This window comes from Oncorhynchus nerka, linkage group LG27 (assembly GCF_034236695.1).
Source record: "Oncorhynchus nerka isolate Pitt River linkage group LG27, Oner_Uvic_2.0, whole genome shotgun sequence".
Lineage (NCBI taxonomy): Eukaryota > Metazoa > Chordata > Actinopteri > Salmoniformes > Salmonidae > Oncorhynchus > Oncorhynchus nerka.
The window spans coordinates 9,073,672-9,090,866 of NC_088422.1; the positions used below are offsets into that span (position 1 = coordinate 9,073,672).

The window sequence follows — 17,195 nt, forward strand, 5'->3', positions numbered from 1 at the left end:
TGTGTGTGTGTGTGTGTGTGTGTGTGTGTGTGTGTGTGTGTGTGTGTGTGTGTGTGTGTGTGTGTGTGTGTGTGTGTGTGTGTGTGTGTGTGTGTGTGTGTGTGTGTGTGTGAACCCCATGACTGCACAATTGCCCCGGGCATCCAAGGTTCCATTCTCTGATCAATAACACTGAGGAGTACAGTACACTCATCAATAACACTGAGGAGTACAGTACACTGATCAATAACACTGAGGAGTACAGTACACTCATCAATAACACTGAGGACTACAGTACACTCATCAATAACACTGAGGAGTACAGTACACTCATCAATAACACTGAGTACAGTACACTCATCAATAACACTGAGGAGTACAGTACACTCATCAATAACACTGAGGAGTACAGTACACTGATCAATAACACTGAGGAGTACAGTACACTGATCAATAACACTGAGGAGTACAGTACACTCATCAATAACACTGAGGAGTACAGTACACTCATACACTCATCAATAACACTGAGGAGTACAGTACACTCATCAATAACACTGAGGAGTACAGTACACTCATCAATAACACTGAGGAGTACAGTACACTGATCAATAACACTGAGGAGTACAGTACACTCATCAATAACACTGAGTACACTGATCAATATAACTGAGTACACTCATCAATAACACTGAGGAGTACAGCACACTCATCAATAACACTGAGTAGACTTATCAATAACACTGAGTACACTGATCAATAACACTGAGTACACTCATCAATAACACTGATGAGTACAGTACACTCATCAATAACACTGAGGAGTACAGTACGCTCATCAATAACACTGAGTAGACTCATCAATAACACTGAGTAGACTCATCAATAACACTGAGTACACTGATCAATAACACTGAGTACACTCATCAATAACACTGATGAGTACAGTACACTCATCAATAACACTGAGGAGTACAGTACACTGATCAATAACACTGAGGAGTACAGTACACTCATCAATAACACTGAGTACACTGATCAATATAACTGAGTACACTCATCAATAACACTGAGTACACTCATCAATAACACTGAGGAGTACAGTACACTCATCAATAACACTGAGGAGTACAATACACTCATCAATAACACTGAGTAGACTCATCAATAACACTGAGTAGACTCATCAATAACACTGAAGAGTACAGTACACTCATCAATAACACTGAGTACACTCATCAATAACACTGAGGAGTACAGTACACTCATCAATAACACTGAGTAGACGCATCAATGACACTGAGTAGACGCATCAATAACACTGAGTACACTCATCAATAACACTGAGGAGTACAGTACACTCATCAATAACACTGAGTAGACGCATCAATAACACTGAGTAGACTCATCAATAACACTGAGTAGACTCATCAATAACACTGAGTAGACTCATCAATAACACTGAGTAGACTCATCAATAACACTGAGTACACTCATCAATAACACTGAGTACACTCATCAATAACACTGAGTACACTCATCAATAACACTGAGTACACTCATCAATAACACTGAGGAGTACAGTACACTCATACACTCATCAATAACACTGAGGAGTACAGTACACTCATCAATAACACTGAGGAGTACAGTACACTCATCAATAACACTGAGGAGTACAGTACACTGATCAATAACACTGAGGAGTACAGTACACTCATCAATAACACTGAGTACACTGATCAATAACACTGAGTACACTCATCAATAACACCGAGGAGTACAGTACACTCATCAATAACACTGAGGAGTACAGTACACTGATCAATAACATTGAGGAGTACAGTACACTCATCAATAACACTGAGTACACTGATCAATAACACTGAGTACACTCATCAATAACACTGAGGAGTACAGTACACTCATCAATAACACTGAGTAGACTCATCAATAACACTGAGTACACTGATCAATAACACTGAGTACACTGATCAATAACACTGAGGAGTACAGTACACTCATCAATAACACTGAGTAGACGCATCAATGACACTGAGTAGACGCATCAATAACACTGAGTACACTCATCAATAACACTGAGTACACTGATCAATAACACTGAGTACACTCATCAATAACACTGAGGAGTACAGTACACTCATCAATAACACTGAGTAGACGCATCAATGACACTGAGTAGACGCATCAATAACACTGAGTACACTCATCAATAACACTGAGTAGACTCATCAATAACACTGAGTACACTCATCAATAACACTGAGTACACTCATCAATAACACTGAGTACACTCATCAATAACACTGAGGAGTACAGTACACTCATCAATAACACTGAGGAGTACAGTACACTCATCAATAACACTGAGGAGTACAGTACACTCATCAATAACACTGAGGAGTACAGTACACTCATCAATAACACTGAGTAGACTCATCAATAACACTGAGTACACTCATCAATAACACTGAGGAGTACAGTACACTCATCAATAACACTGAGTACACTGATCAGTAACACCTAGGAGTACAGTACACTCATCAATAACACTGAGTACACTCATCAATAACACTGAGGAGTACAGTACACTCATCAATAACACTGAGTAGACTCATCAATAACACTGAGTAGACTCATCAATAACACTGAGTACACTCATCAATAACACTGAGGAGTACAGTACACTCATCAATAACACTGAGTACACTCATCAATAACACTGAGTAGACTCATCAATAACACTGAGGAGTACAGTAAACTCATCAATAACACTGAGTACACTCATCAAAAACATGTCTCATGACCTGTCACGCACACACACCTTCCCATTACAGAGACAGTCAGGATTTCGTTGCAATCAATCTCTCACTATCTGACTTTTAGGAGATGGCTGATGGAGAAATAACACGTTATTTTTCTCTCTTTCTCTCTCGTTATCTCTCTCCCTCTCTGTCTTTCTCTGTCTCTCCATCCTTCTGTCTCTCTCTTCATCTCACTCCCTCTCTTCATCTCACTCCCTCTCTTCATCTCACTCACTCTCTGTCTCTCTCTCTTTCTCTCCATCCTTCTCTCTGTCTCTCTCCCTCTCTCTTTCTCTCTCTTTCTCTCTCTCTCTCTCTCTCTCTCTCTCTCTCTCTCTCTCCATCCCTCTGTCTCTCTCCCTCTCTCTGTCTCTCTCTCCCTTTCTCTGCCTCTCTCTCTCTTTCTCTCCATCCCTCTCTGTCTCTCCATCCCTCTGTCTCTCTCCATCCCTCTCTCTCTCTCCCTTTCTCTGTCTTTCCATCCCTCTGTCTCTCTCCATCCCTCTCTCTCTCTCTCTCTCTCTCTCTCTCTCTCCATCCCTCTGTCTCTCTCCCTTTCTCTGTCTCTCCATCCCCCTGTCTCTCTCCCTCTCTCTCTCTCTCTCTCCCTTTCTCTGCCTCTCTCTCTCTTTCTCTCCATCCCTCTCTGTCTCTCCATCCCTCTGTCTCTCTCCATCCCTCTCTCTCTCCCTTTCTCTGTCTCTCCATCCCTCTCCATCTCTGTCTCTCTCCCTCTCTTTGTCTCTCTCTCTCTTTCTCTCCATCCCTCTCTCTCTCTCCCTTTCTCTCTCTCTCCATCCCTCTGTCTCTCTCCCTCTCTCTGTCTCTCTCTCCCTTTCTCTGCCTCTCTCTCTCTTTCTCTCCATCCCTCTCTGTCTCTCCATCCTTCTGTCTCTCTCCATCCCTCTCTCTCTCTCCCTTTCTCTGTCTCTCCATCCCTCTCCATCCTTCTGTCCTCTCCATCCCTCTCTCTCTCTCCCTTTCTCTCTCTCTCCATCCCTCACTCTCTCCCTTTCTCTGTCTCTCCATCCCTCTCCATCCTTCTGTCTCTCTCCATCCCTCTCTCTCTCTCCCTTTCTCTCTCTCTCCATCCCTCACTCTCTCCCTTTCTCTCTCTCTCCATCCTTCTGTCTCTCTCCCTTTCTCTCTCTCTCCATCCTTCTGTCTTTCTCCCTTTATCTCTCTCTCCATCCTTCTGTCTCTCTCCCTTTCTCTCTCTCTCCATCCCTCTGTCTCTCTCCAGTCACTTTGCCTGTCTGTCCTCTAAGTACATGTTGTCTGGTATTCCTGCTGTGATGAGTACTCTGTTGGCCAATATCAACGCCTTCTACGCCCATCCTACGACCATCACCAACGTCTCCGCATGTGACCGCTTCAACGCCTCCAACTTCGGGGTAAGACTCTTCGTTATTGTATTTGCTGCTTGGTAAACTCTGCAGTGTGTGAGTCTTAAAAGCTGTGTGACAGAGACACACCACAACATGACCATAGCATAAAAAACAGGTGTATATTATTCACAGGGAGTCTCAGAGTAGCAGTGTTATGGAAAGGGGATCCTACTCCTACTTCTACCATGGGACGTGTTGTGAATTTCGAGCCCAGTCTTAGCCAGTTGAGAGAGACCAGATGCAGTCAGAGGCCAGTCTTAGCCAGTTGAGAGAGTCCAGACGCAGTCAGAGGCCAGTCTTAGCCAGTTGAGAGAGACCAGACGCAGTCAGAGGCCAGTCTTAGCCAGTTGAGAGAGACCAGACGCAGTCAGAGGCCAGTCTTAGCCAGTTGAGAGAGACCAGATGCAGTCAGAGGCCAGTCTTAGCCAGTTGAGAGAGACCAGACACAGTCAGAGGCCAGTCTTAGCCAGTTGAGAGAGACCAGACGCGGTCAGAGGCCAGTCTTAGCCAGTTGAGAGAGACCAGACGCAGTCAGAGCCCAGTCTTAGCCAGTTGAGAGAGACCAGACCAGAGCAGTCTTAGCCAGTTGAGAGAGACCAGACGCAGTCAGAGGCCAGTCTTAGCCAGTTGAGAGAGACCAGACGCAGTCAGAGGCCAGTCTTAATGGCCCTTGGGATCCTAGCCAACAGCACTAGTATTGCCACGGCAACTGAGATGAATGTCCATTTTGGCTCCGCCACCGGCTTTGTCCCCTGCCAGTCGCAGTCAGACGACTGTGATTCATGAGCAACTGGCTGCTGGCTAGCAATGTGTATTCAGTCTAATAGGCTCAGGGACTACCTAGTGTTACCATAAACGACCTATGGAGATGCCAAATTGGTAAGCGCCAACCTGTTTCACTTCTGACTAGAATTAAGGTCGGTTGTGAGGTTGGCGTGAGCTTGCTGTTTATTACTAACTGTAGTGATAGTGGATTGCTAGATTGGTGACAACCTGTTTCCCTACTGACTATAAAGTGACTGGGTTGCCAGATTGAAAAGTGTCTGCTGTTCCCTACTGACTATAAAGTGACTGGGTTGCCAGATTGAAAAGTGTCTGCTTTTAATGACATCACAATACCCCATAATGACATCACAAAACCCCATAATGACATCACAATACCCCATAATGACATCACGATACCCCATAATGACATCAATAATTAGTGTACTCATTTTGGATAGAGATTTGTATTAATCTGAATGTTGTTATTGATGGTTGAATGGTTGAATTCAGCTAGTGCTAAATGTCTCTCTCTCTGTTTCTCTCTCTCTGTCTCTCTCTGTTTCTCTCTCGCTCTATCTCTCTCTCTGTCTCTCTCTGTCTCTCTCTCTCTCTGTCTCTCTGTCTCTCTCTGTTTCTCTCTCGCTCTCTCTCTCTGTTTCTCTCTCACTCTCTCTCTGTTTCTCTCTCGCTCTCTCTCTCTGTTTCTCTCTCGCTCTCTCTCTCTGTTTCTCTCTCGTTCTGTCTCACTCTGTCTCTGTCTCTCTGTCTCCAACTCTCTCTGTCTCCAACTCTCTCTGTCTCTCTCTGTCTCTGTCTCTGTCTCTCTCTCTGTCTCTGTCTCTCTCTGTCTCTCTCACTCTGTTTCTCTCTGTCTATCTCTGTCTCTGTCTCTCTCTGTCTCTGTCTCTCTCTCTCTGTCTCACTCTCTCTCACTCTGTCTCTGTCTCTCTCTGTCTCTCTCTGTCTCTCTCTCTCTGTCTCTCTCTGTCTCTGTCTCTCTCTCTCTCTCTCTCTCTCTCTCTGTCTCTCTCTGTCTCTCTCTGTCTCTCTCTGTCTCTCTGTCTCTCTGTCTCTCTCTCTCGCTCTCTCGCTCTCTCTCTGTCTCTCTCTCTCTTTGTCTCTCTCGCTCTCTCTGTCTCTGTCTCTCTGTCTCTCTCCTCCAAAATAGAAAGATCGTTTTGTTAAGCTTCTTGATCAGCTACACAACTCTCTTCGTATTGACCTCTCCACATACAGAGTAAGTCTACATCTCTCCTAACTAGCTTATCTACCTACCAACTGCCCACCATGTCTACCTACGCTACCGTGTAGGTAGTCTATTAAAATAACATCAAATTGATCAGAAATACAGTGTAGACATTGTTAATGTTGTAAATGACTATTGTAGCTGAAAATGGCAGATTTTTATATGGAATATCTACATAGTCGTACAGAGGCCCATTATCAGCAACCATCACACCTGTGTTTGTCGTGGAAATATTCACAATCATATTAGATTGAAAATATCTATAGAACATATATAGATTTCCAGCATCTGTGTTCTTTTGCCCATCTTAATCTTTTATTTTTATTGGCCAGTCTGAGATATGGCTTTTTCTTTGCATCCCGGAGTCTCCTCTTCACTGATTGGTATTTTGCGGGTACTATTTAATGAAGCTACCAGTTGAGAACTTGTGATGCGTCTGTTTCTCAAACTAAACACTCTAATGCACTTGTCCTCTTGCTCAGTTGTGCGCCAGGGCCTCCCACTCCTCTTTCTATTCTGGTTAGGGCCAGTTTGCACTGTTCTGTGAAGGGGAGTACTACACAGTGTTGTATAGTGCCCTGCAAAAGTATTCACCCCCTTGGCGTTTTTCCTATTTTGTTGCATTACAACCTGGAATTTAAATGCATTTTTATTTGGATTTCATGTAATGGACATAAACAAATTGGTAGTGAAATGAAAAAAATATATACTTATTTCAAAAAGTGGTGCGTGCCTACTGTATGTATTCACTCCCTTTGCTATGAAGCCTCTAAATACGATCTGGTGCAACCAATTCCCTTCAGAAGTCACATAATTAATTAAATAAACTCCACCTGTGTGCAATCTAAGTGTCACATGATCTGTCACATGATCTCAGTATATATACACCTGTTCTGAAAGGCCCCAGAGACTGCAACACCACTCAGCAAGGGGCACCACCAACGCAAGCGGCACCATGAAGACCAAGCAGCTCTCCAAACAGGTCAGGGACAAGGTTGTGGAGAGGTACAGATCAGGGTTGGGTTATAAAAAAAGATCAGAAACTTTAAACATCCCAAAGAGCACCATTAAATGGAAAGGATATGGCACCACAACAAACCTGCCAAGAGATGGCCGCCCACCAAAACTCACAGATCAGGCAAGGGGGGCATTAATCAGAGAGGCAACAAAGAGACCAAAGATAACCCTGAAGGAGCTGCAAAGCTCCACAGTGGAGATTGGAGTATCTGCCCATAGGACCACTTTAAGCCTGACACTCCACAGAACTGGGCTTTAAAGAAGAGTGGCCAGAAAAAAGCCATTGCTTTGGCATGTGGGAGACTCCAAAAACATATGGAAGAAGGTATTCTGGTCAGTCAACACTAAAATTGAGCTTTTTGGCCAGCTATGTCTGGCACAAACCCAACACCTCTCATCACCCCGAGAGCACCATCCCCATAGTGAAGCATGGTCGTGTTAGCATCATGCTGTGGGATGTTTTTCACCGGCAGGGACTGGGAAACTGGTGGAATGATGGATGGCGCTAAATACAGGGAAATTCTTGAGGGAAACCTGTTTCAGTCTTCCAGAGATTTGAGACTGGGACGGAGGTTCACCTTCCAGCAGGACCCTAAGCATACTGCTAAAGCAACACTCGAGTGGTTTAAGGGGAAACATTTAAATGTCTTGGAATGGCCTAGTCAAAGCCCAGACCTCAATCCAATTGAGAATCTGTGGTATGACTTAAAAATTGCTGTACACCAGCGGTACCCATCCAACTTGAAGGAGCTGGAGCAGTTTTGCTTGAAGAATGGCCAAAAATGGGCAAAAATCCCTGTGGCTAAATGCACAAGATTATATATCCCAAGAGACTTGCAGGTGTAATTACTGCAAAAGGTGTCTATAAAGTATTGACTTTGGGGGGTAATGCACGCTCAAGTTTTCTGTTTTTTTGTCTTATTTCTTGTTTGTTTCACAATAAAAAATATTGTTCTGTAAATGTTGTGTAGATCAAACGATACAACCCCCCCCAAAAAATATATTCTAATTCCAGGTTGCAAGGCAACAAAAGAGCCAAAGGGGGTGAATACTTTCGCAAGGCACTGTACGAGATCTTCAGTTTCTTAGCAATTTCTCGCATGGAATAGCCTTCATTTCTCAGAACAAGAATAGACTGACAAGTTTCAGAAGGAAGTACGTTGTTCCTGGCCATTTTGAACCTGTAATCCAACCCACAAATGCTGATGCCCTAAATACTCAACTAGTCTAAAGAAGGACAGTTTTATTGCTTCCTTAATCAGTACAGCAGTTTTCAGCTGTGCTAACATAATTGCAAAATGTTTTTCTAATGATCAATTAGTCTTTTAAAATGATAAACTTGGATTAGCTTACACAACGTGCCATTGGAACACAGGAGTGATGGTTGCTGATAATGAGCCTCTGTACGACTATGTAGATATTCCATTAAAAAAATCAGCTGTTTCCAGCTACAATAGTCATTTACTACATTAACCATGTCTACACTGTATTTCTGATCAATTTGATGTTACTGTAATGGACAAAAATAGCTTTTCTTTCAAATAAAAGGACCAGTCTAAAGGTCCTTCACCCTGACAGTCTAGACCAGTCTAAGGTCCTTCACCCTGACAGTCTAGACCAGTCTAAAGGTCCTTCACCCTGACAGTCTAGACCAGTCTAAAGGTCCTTCACCATGACAGTCTAGACCAGTCTAAAGGACCTTCACCCTGACAGTCTAGACCAGTCTAAATGTCCTTCACCCTGACAGTCTAGACCAGTCTAAAGGTCCTTCACCCTGACAGTCTAGACCAGTCTAAAGGTCCTTCACCATGACAGTCTAGACCAGTCTAAAGGTCCTTCACCCTGACAGCCTAGGCCAGTCCATAGAACAGTAGATGTGTTATGTCTATGGGGGCTTGTACATAGACTAAGCCTACTCCTTGACTTACCGATGGAGCCTCTCTCCCTCACTCGCCTCACTCCATCACTCCCCTCTCTCCCTTCTCTCCCCATCTTGTCCTTCCTCTCTCCCTCACTCCCCTCTCTCCCTTCTCTCCCAAACTCTTCCCTCCTCTTTCACTCAATCCCCTCTCTCCCCAACTCTTCCCTCCTCTCTCCCTCAATCCCTTCTCTCCATCACTCCCCTCTCTCCCAAACTCATCCTTCCTCTCACCCTCACTCCCTTCTCTCCCTTCTCTCCCCAACTCATCCCTCCTCTCTCCCTCACTCCCCTCTTTCCCCAACTCTTCCCCCTCTCTCCCTCACTCCCCTCTGTTCCTTCTCTCTCCAACTCTTCCCTCCTCTCTCCCTCAATCCCTTCTCTCCATCACTCCCCTCTCTCCCAAACTCGTCCTTCCTCTGTCCCTCACTCCCCTCTCTCCCTTCTCTTCCCAACTCGTCCTTCCTCTCTCCCTCTGTCCCCTCTGTCCCTTTTCTCCCCTGTCTCCCATCTCTTCCGCTTTCTCCACCTCTTCCCCCCATCAGAATAACTTCCCAGCCAGTAGTAAGCCTCGTCTGCAGGACCTGACGTCTACTGTGGATCTGCTGACTAGCATCACCTTCTTCAGAATGAAGGTACGGAAATATGTCTTAGTGTCACACACACACACACACACACACACACACACACACACACACACACACACACACACACACACACACACACACACACACACACACACAGTTGATCATTCCTGTTCCTGTGGTGACAGGCTAGTAGTGCTGAGCGATTAGAGCTTTTTGAGGTTGTTTCAACAAAAAAAATTAAAATGTTTTTACATGAAATGCGCTATGTATTATGTGGGTTTGATCGCCATAACAACACAGAATAAGAGTATCAATATGGCAGTGACTGTCTCTTACTGCTGATCACCTATTACCCATCATTTATTCACATTACTTTAATAAAATATTTGTTTTATCATTTCATTCCAAGTCATCATCTCATCTCCACAGAGCTGCTGCCTCTGCCGTTTGACCAAATCACTATTTTAGTAGTTCTTCAATGTAAATAAGGCCTACCTTTATGAGGGCTGAATACCAACTATCAATCACTTTGTGTTTTCAGATTGTGTTTTCAGGTAGAGAGATACCTTGTGAAGCAAAAGCTCTCTTTCCCTCTCAGTTGCTCATTCCTCTGTCTCTTTTAGGTAACCGGTGTAAAATAAACAGACCGGAGAAGCAGGCAGGCAATGCATCCTGGTCATTAAGCACGTAGGCAGGCAATGCATTCTGGTCATTAAGCACGTAGGCAGGCAATGCATTCTGGTCATTAAGCACGTAGGCAGGCAATGCATTCTGGTCATTAAGCACGTAGGCAGGCAATGCATTCTGGTCATTAAGCACGTAGGCAGGCAATGCAGGCAATGCATTCTGGTCATTACACGTAGGCAGGCAGCAGGCAATGCATTCTGGTCATTAAGCACGTAGGCAGGCAATGCATTCTGGTCATTAAGCACGTAGGCAGGCAATGCATTCTGGTCATTAAGCACGTAGGCAGGCAATGCATTCTGGTCATTAAGCACGTAGGCAGGCAATGCATTCTGGTCATTAAGCATGTTTCCAACCACAGTTATTATGAGTTATTAATTATTAATGTCAGGACCGTATGAAAAAAATAAATCACGAAAGCTGTGATGGAAAACAGGTTGTTTCGGTACAATTTTATAAATGCAGACATATAAATTCCTTCGTTCGACCTTTTTGTGTCGGTAAACTGTATTATGCGAGAAATGGCGGTGGAAACGCTTTTAATGCACAAATATTGATACGTGATGACATGCTGTGTGGTCCTCCCACTACGACTCGAGACACCATGCAGTTTATTAGCCTACAGATGATGATGTATTAACTTTGCAGGGTGGTGGAAGCGCTTGGTGATCTTGACGCTCCTTTCCAATAAATATCTATGGTCTGATTCTGGTGACATGATGATCGATGCTTCACTGCCGTTTGACAAGTAAAAATATTCTCGCTTTTATCCGTAATAATCTTATCATGTTGACCAGTGGTTCATAAACTGGGGGGCGTGGGGGGGGATCTGCCTTTTATTATTATTATTATTTTTTTAAGGAACTCTATCCAGCTTTCAACTTACTCTTGGCATTTGTAATAGTAGAATGCATAAGGTGCCATTTGTAATAGTAGAATGCAGAAGGTGCCATTTGTAATAGTAGAATGCAGAAGGTGCCATTTGTAATAGTAGAATGCAGAAGGTGCCATTTGCCATTTAGAATGTAAGGTGCCATTTGTAATAGTAGAATGCAGAAGGTGCCATTTGTAATAGTAGAATGCAGAAGGTGCCATTTGTAATAGTAGAATGCAGAAGGTGCCATTTGTAATAGTAGAATGCATAAGGTGCCATTTGTAATAGTAGAATGCAGAAGGTGCCATTTGTAATAGTAGAATGCATAAGGTGCCATTTGTAATAGTAGAATGCAGAAGGTGCCATTTGTAATAGTAGAATGCAGAAGGTGCCATTTGTAGTAGTAGAATGCAGAAGGTGCCATTTGAATAGTAGAATGTGCCATTTGTAATAGTAGAATGCATTTGAAGGTGCCATTTGTAAGGTGCCATTTGTAATAGTAGAATGCATAAGGTGCCATTTGTAATAGTAGAATGCATAAGGTGCCATTTGTAATAGTAGAATGCAGAAGGTGCCATTTGTAATAGTAGAATGCATAAGGTGCCATTTCTAAATTGGGTAGTACATCATCAGTTCCTAATGTCAGTCATGGCAGACCTTAGAGAGCTATGCGCGACATGTTCCCCCAATGCTGGAAGGGGGGTTTAAGTGGAAAGGTTAGTGTGGTTCACTACCACGTTTTTTCTGCGCTAGTAAATGAATATTGGCTTCCATTTGCTACATCGCCAATTATGCGCTTGATCTGATGGATCTCTACAGAAACTGTGCAATGTATAGTTTATAGTTCGTTCATTGGTATGAATGTTCACATACAGTAGCCTAAGTACTATGTTTTACTGTGTTCAGGTGTTTAAATGCACTTTACATTTGTTTGATTTCAGGCAGTGTTGCACTGCCTGAATGTCTGTCTGTCTGTCTGTCTGTCTGTCTGTCTGTCTGTCTGTCTGTCTGTCTGTCTGTCTGTCTGTCTGTCTGTCTGTCTGTCTGTCGGTATGACTGTCGCTCTGTCTCCCCTCTGGGTCTGTGTCTCTCTGCTGTCTCTCACTCTGGGACTGTCTGTGTTTGACTGTCTGTCTCTCTGTCTGACTGTCTCTCTGTCTGACTGTCTCTCTGTCTGCCTGTCTCTCTGTCTGACTGTCTCTCTGTCTGCCTGTCTCTCTGTCTTTGACTGTCTGTCTGACTGTCTTTCTGTCTGAGTATCTGTCTGTCTGACTGTCTCTCTGTCTGACTGTCTCTCTGTCTTACTGTCTCTCTGTCTGACTGTCTCTCTGTCTCCCTCGTGTGGCCAGGTGTTGGAACTTCAGAACCCCCCCAGGGCAGCCCATGTGGTGAGAGACTGCGTGAAGGCCTGTGGTAACTCCACCTACGAGTACATATTTAACAACTGTATAGACCTCTACATGAGACAGTTCCAGCCCGCCCTAGTACCTGTGAGTGCAATCAGGAAGAATACTAACCTTATAAATGATAACTATTTCTGAGTGCAGGCCTGCAACACTAGATTTCAGATTGTATTTTACTGATCATTTTTTTGCGATGTGAATATTGTGTTGCGACTGAGACAATCTGGTTCCATTTGGGTCCCGAGGCAATGCCAGTTGAGAACAACAATTTAATAAAAACATTAATAATCTAATGGCTAATTCCCTTCTCTTTCCCACAGCCCAAGCCCAAGCCAGAGCAGAAAAGGGAGATGAAGAAGAATGAAAAGGAGAAGAAACAGGGAGAGGAGGAGGTGGAAGATGAAGAGGAGAAGGAGGAGGAAGTGAAGAAGGAGCCAGAAGAGACAGGGCCTACTATCCACAACCTGGACTTCTGGCCAAAACTCATCACCCTCATCGTCTCCATCATAGAAGAAGATAATCACTCCTACACACCCATCATTAACCAGTCAGTACACACACACACACACACACAGTAGCAAGAAAACGTTTGTGAACCCTTTGGAATTACCTGAATTTTTGCATAAATTGGTTATAAAATGTGATCTTATCTTCATCTAAGTCACAACAATAGACAAACAGTCTGCTTAAACTAATAACAATTATACATTTTCATGTCTTTATTGAACACACCGTGTAAACATTCACAGTGCAGGGTGGGAAAAGTATGTGAACCCTTGGATTTAATAACTGGTTGACCCTCCTTTGGCAGCAATAACCTCAACCAAACCTTTTTCTGTCGTTGCGGATCAGACCTGCACAACAGTCAGGAGGAATTTTGGACCATTCCTCTTTACAAAACTGTTTCAGTTCAGCAATATTCTTGGGATGTCTGGTGTGAACCTCTCTCTTGAGGTCATACCACAGCATCTCAATTGGGTTGAGGTCAGGACTCTTCTTAACCTCATTGAGCATTCTGCGCTGTGCTCTTGCAGTCATCTTTGCAGGACGGCCACTCCTAGGGAGAGTAGCAACAGTGCTGAACTTTCTCCATTTATAGACAATTTGTCATACCGTGGACTGATGAACATCGAGGTTTTAGAGATACTTTGTAACCCTTTCCAGCTTTATGCAAGTCAACATTTCTTAATCTTAGGTCTTCTGAGATCTCTTTGGTTCACATCAGCAAACAAACATTTTGTGAGTGTTTTTTATAGGGCAGGGCAGCTCTAACCAACATCTCCAATCTTGTCTCATTGATTGGACTCCGGGTTAGCTGACTCCTGACTCCAATTAGCTTTTAGAGAAGTCATTATTCTAGGGGGTTCACATACTTTCCCCAACCTACACTGTGAATGTTTAAATGACGCATACAATTGCAGACAAGGAAAATACAATAATTTGTGTGTTATTCGTTTAAGCAGACTGTTTGTCTATTGTTGTGACTTGGATGAAGATCAGATCAAATTTGATGACCAATTTATGCAGAAATGCAGGTAATTCCAAAGGGTTCACATACTTTATCTTGCCACTGTATATATAAATCCTGTTGGTTAATTCAGCATGTCTAACTGGTCTGTGCCCCTGACCTCTGACCTCTGTGTTCCCAGGTTTCCTCAGGAGCTCAACGTGGGCAAGGTCAGTGGTGAGGTCATGTGGACGCTGTTCGCTCAGGACATGAAGTATGCCCTAGAAGGTAGGACAAGTTTGTGAGTGTGTGTGCATATGTACCAACTGGTTGATGATGGCCGAGGATGTCTGTGTGTCAGTAGTAGCTTATCTATAGCCCCTTTACACACTAGTACCACTATGTAGCATGGTAGTACTGTTGTTTATCATACATGGAGTCACGTCCCATGCTAACATTTGCTGACATGTTAGAGATGGTTGATGTTGACTCCAGAGGGCTTCTGTTGTTTAGGAGTCTCATTATCGTCTACCTTTGTTTCTTGTTCTGTCCACTCTGTCTCCACATCATCTCTCTCTTCCCATCACGTTTAGGAGTCTCATTATCTTTCATGTAATGTCTCCTACCAGCCATTCTGTCTTTAGTCATGTTTTCCTACCAGCCATTCTGTCTTTAGTCATGTCTCCTACCAGCCATTCTGTCTTTAGTTATGTCTCCTACCAGCCATTCTGTCTTTAGTCATGTCTCCTACCAGCCATGCTGTCTTTAGTCATGTCTCCTACCAGCCATTCTGTCCTTAGTCATGTTTCATTCTGTCTTTAGTCATGTCTCCTACCAGCCATTCTGTCTTTAGTCATGTTTCCTACCAGCCATTCTGTCTTTAGTCATGTTTTCTGCTGCCATTCTGTCTTTAGTCATGTCTCCTACCAGCCATTCTGTCTTTAGTCATGTCTCCTACCAGCCATTCTGTCTTTAGTCATGTTTTCTGCTGCCATTCTGTCTTTAGTCATGTCTCCTTCTGTCTTTAGTCAGCCATTCTGTCTTTAGTCATGTTTCCTACCAGCCATTCTGTCTTTAGTCATGTCTCCTACCAGCCATTCTGTCTTTAGTCATGTTTCCTACCAGCCATTCTGTCTTTAGTCATGTCTCCTACCAGCCATTCTGTCTTTAGTCATGTCTCCTACCAGCCATTCTGTCTTTAGTCATGTTTCCTACCAGCCATTCTGTCTTTAGTCATGTTTCCTACCAGCCATTCTGTCTTTAGTCATGTTTCCTACCAGCCATTCTGTCTTTAGTCATGTTTCCTTCTGTCTTTAGTCATGTTTTCCTAGCCATTCTGTCTTTAGTCATGTCTCCTACCAGCCATTCTGTCTTTAGTCATGTCTCCTACCAGCCATTCTGTCTTTAGTCATGTCTCCTACCAGCCATTCTGTCTTTAGTCATGTTTCAGCCATTCTGTCTTTAGTCATGTTTCCTACCAGCCATTCTGTCTTTAGTCATGTCTCCTACCAGCCATTCTGTCTTTAGTCATGTTTCCTACCAGCCATTCTGTCTTTAGTCATGTCTCCTACCAGCCATTCTGTCTTTAGTCATGTTTCCTACCAGCCATTCTGTCTTTAGTCATGTTTCCTACCAGCCATTCTGTCTTTAGTCATGTTTTCCTACCAGCCATTCTGTCTTTAGTCATGTTTTCCTACCAACCATTCTGTCTTTAGTCATGCCATTCATTCTGTCTTTAGTCATGTTTCCTACCAGCCATTCTGTCTTTAGTCATGTCTCCTACCAGCCATTCTGTCTTTAGTCATGTTTCCTACCAGCCATTCTGTCTTTAGTCATGTTTCCTACCAGCCATTCTGTCTTTAGTCATGTTTCCTACCAACCATTCTGTCTTTAGTCATGTCTCCTACCAGCCATTCTGTCTTTAGTCATGTCTCCTACCAGCCATTCTGTCTTTAGTCATGTCTCCTACCAGCCATTCTGTCTTTAGTCATGTTTCCTACCATTCTGTCTTTAGTCATGTCTCCTATTCTGTCTTTAGTCATGTTTCCTACCAGCCATTCTGTCTTTAGTCATGTTTCCTACCAGCCATTCTGTCTTTAGTCATGTCTCCTACCAGCCATTCTGTCTTTAGTCATGTTTCCTACCAGCCATTCTGTCTTTAGTCATGTTTTAGTCCTACCAGCCATTCTGTCTTTAGTCATGTTTTCCTGCCAGCCATTCTGTCTTTAGTCATGTCTCCTACCAGCCATTCTGTCTTTAGTCATGTCTCCTACCAGCCATTCTGTCTTTAGTCATGTTTCATTCTGTCTTTAGTCATGTCTCCTACCAGCCATTCTGTCTTTAGTCATGTCTCCTACCAGCCATTCTGTCTTTAGTCATGTCTCCTACCAGCCATTCTGTCTTTAGTCTTTATGTTCCTACCAGCCATTCTGTCTTTAGTCATGTCTCCTACCAGCCATTCTGTCTTTAGTCATGTCTCCTACCAGCCATTCTGTCTTTAGTCATGTTCCTACCAGCCATTCTGTCTTTAGTCATGTTTCCTACCAGCCATTCTGTCTTTAGTCATGTCTCCTACCAGCCATTCTGTCTTTAGTCATGTTTCTGTCCTTACCAGCCATTCTGTCTTTAGTCATGTTTCCTACCAGCCATTCTGTCTTTAGTCATGTTTCCTACCAGCCATTCTGTCTTTAGTCATGTCTCCTACCAGCCATTCTGTCTTTAGTCATGTCTCCTACCAGCCATTCTGTCTTTAGTCATGTTCTGTCTTTAGTCATGTTTCCAGCCATTCTGTCTTTAGTCATGTCTCCTACCAGCCATTCTGTCTTTAGTCATCTTTAGTCATGTCTCCTACCAGCCATTCTGTCTTTAGTCATGTTTCCTACCAGCCATTCTGTCTTTAGTCATGTCTCCTACCAGCCATTCTGTCTTTAGTCATGTTTCCTACCAGCCATTCTGTCTTTAGTCATGTTTCCTACCAGCCATTCTGTCTTTAGTCATGTTTCCTACCAGCCATTCTGTCTTTAGTCATGTTTCCTACCAACCATTCTGTCTTTAGTCATGTC

At 43.5% G+C, this 17,195-nt stretch overlaps 1 protein-coding gene across 1 annotated transcript in view; it reads left to right on the forward strand.

Moving 5' to 3' along the window:
- The window catches only part of LOC135565093 (protein unc-13 homolog B-like), a 97,122-nt gene that overhangs the window by 29,879 nt on the left and 50,048 nt on the right, over positions 1–17,195 (forward strand). Inside the window, exons 12-17 of the mRNA XM_065011124.1 lie at positions 4,048–4,198; positions 6,126–6,194; positions 9,684–9,773; positions 12,633–12,767; positions 13,094–13,233; positions 14,336–14,421. Coding sequence (XP_064867196.1) covers positions 4,048–4,198; positions 6,126–6,194; positions 9,684–9,773; positions 12,633–12,767; positions 13,094–13,233; positions 14,336–14,421 — 671 coding nt within the window. The remainder of the gene's footprint in view (positions 1–4,047; positions 4,199–6,125; positions 6,195–9,683; positions 9,774–12,632; positions 12,768–13,093; positions 13,234–14,335; positions 14,422–17,195) is intronic.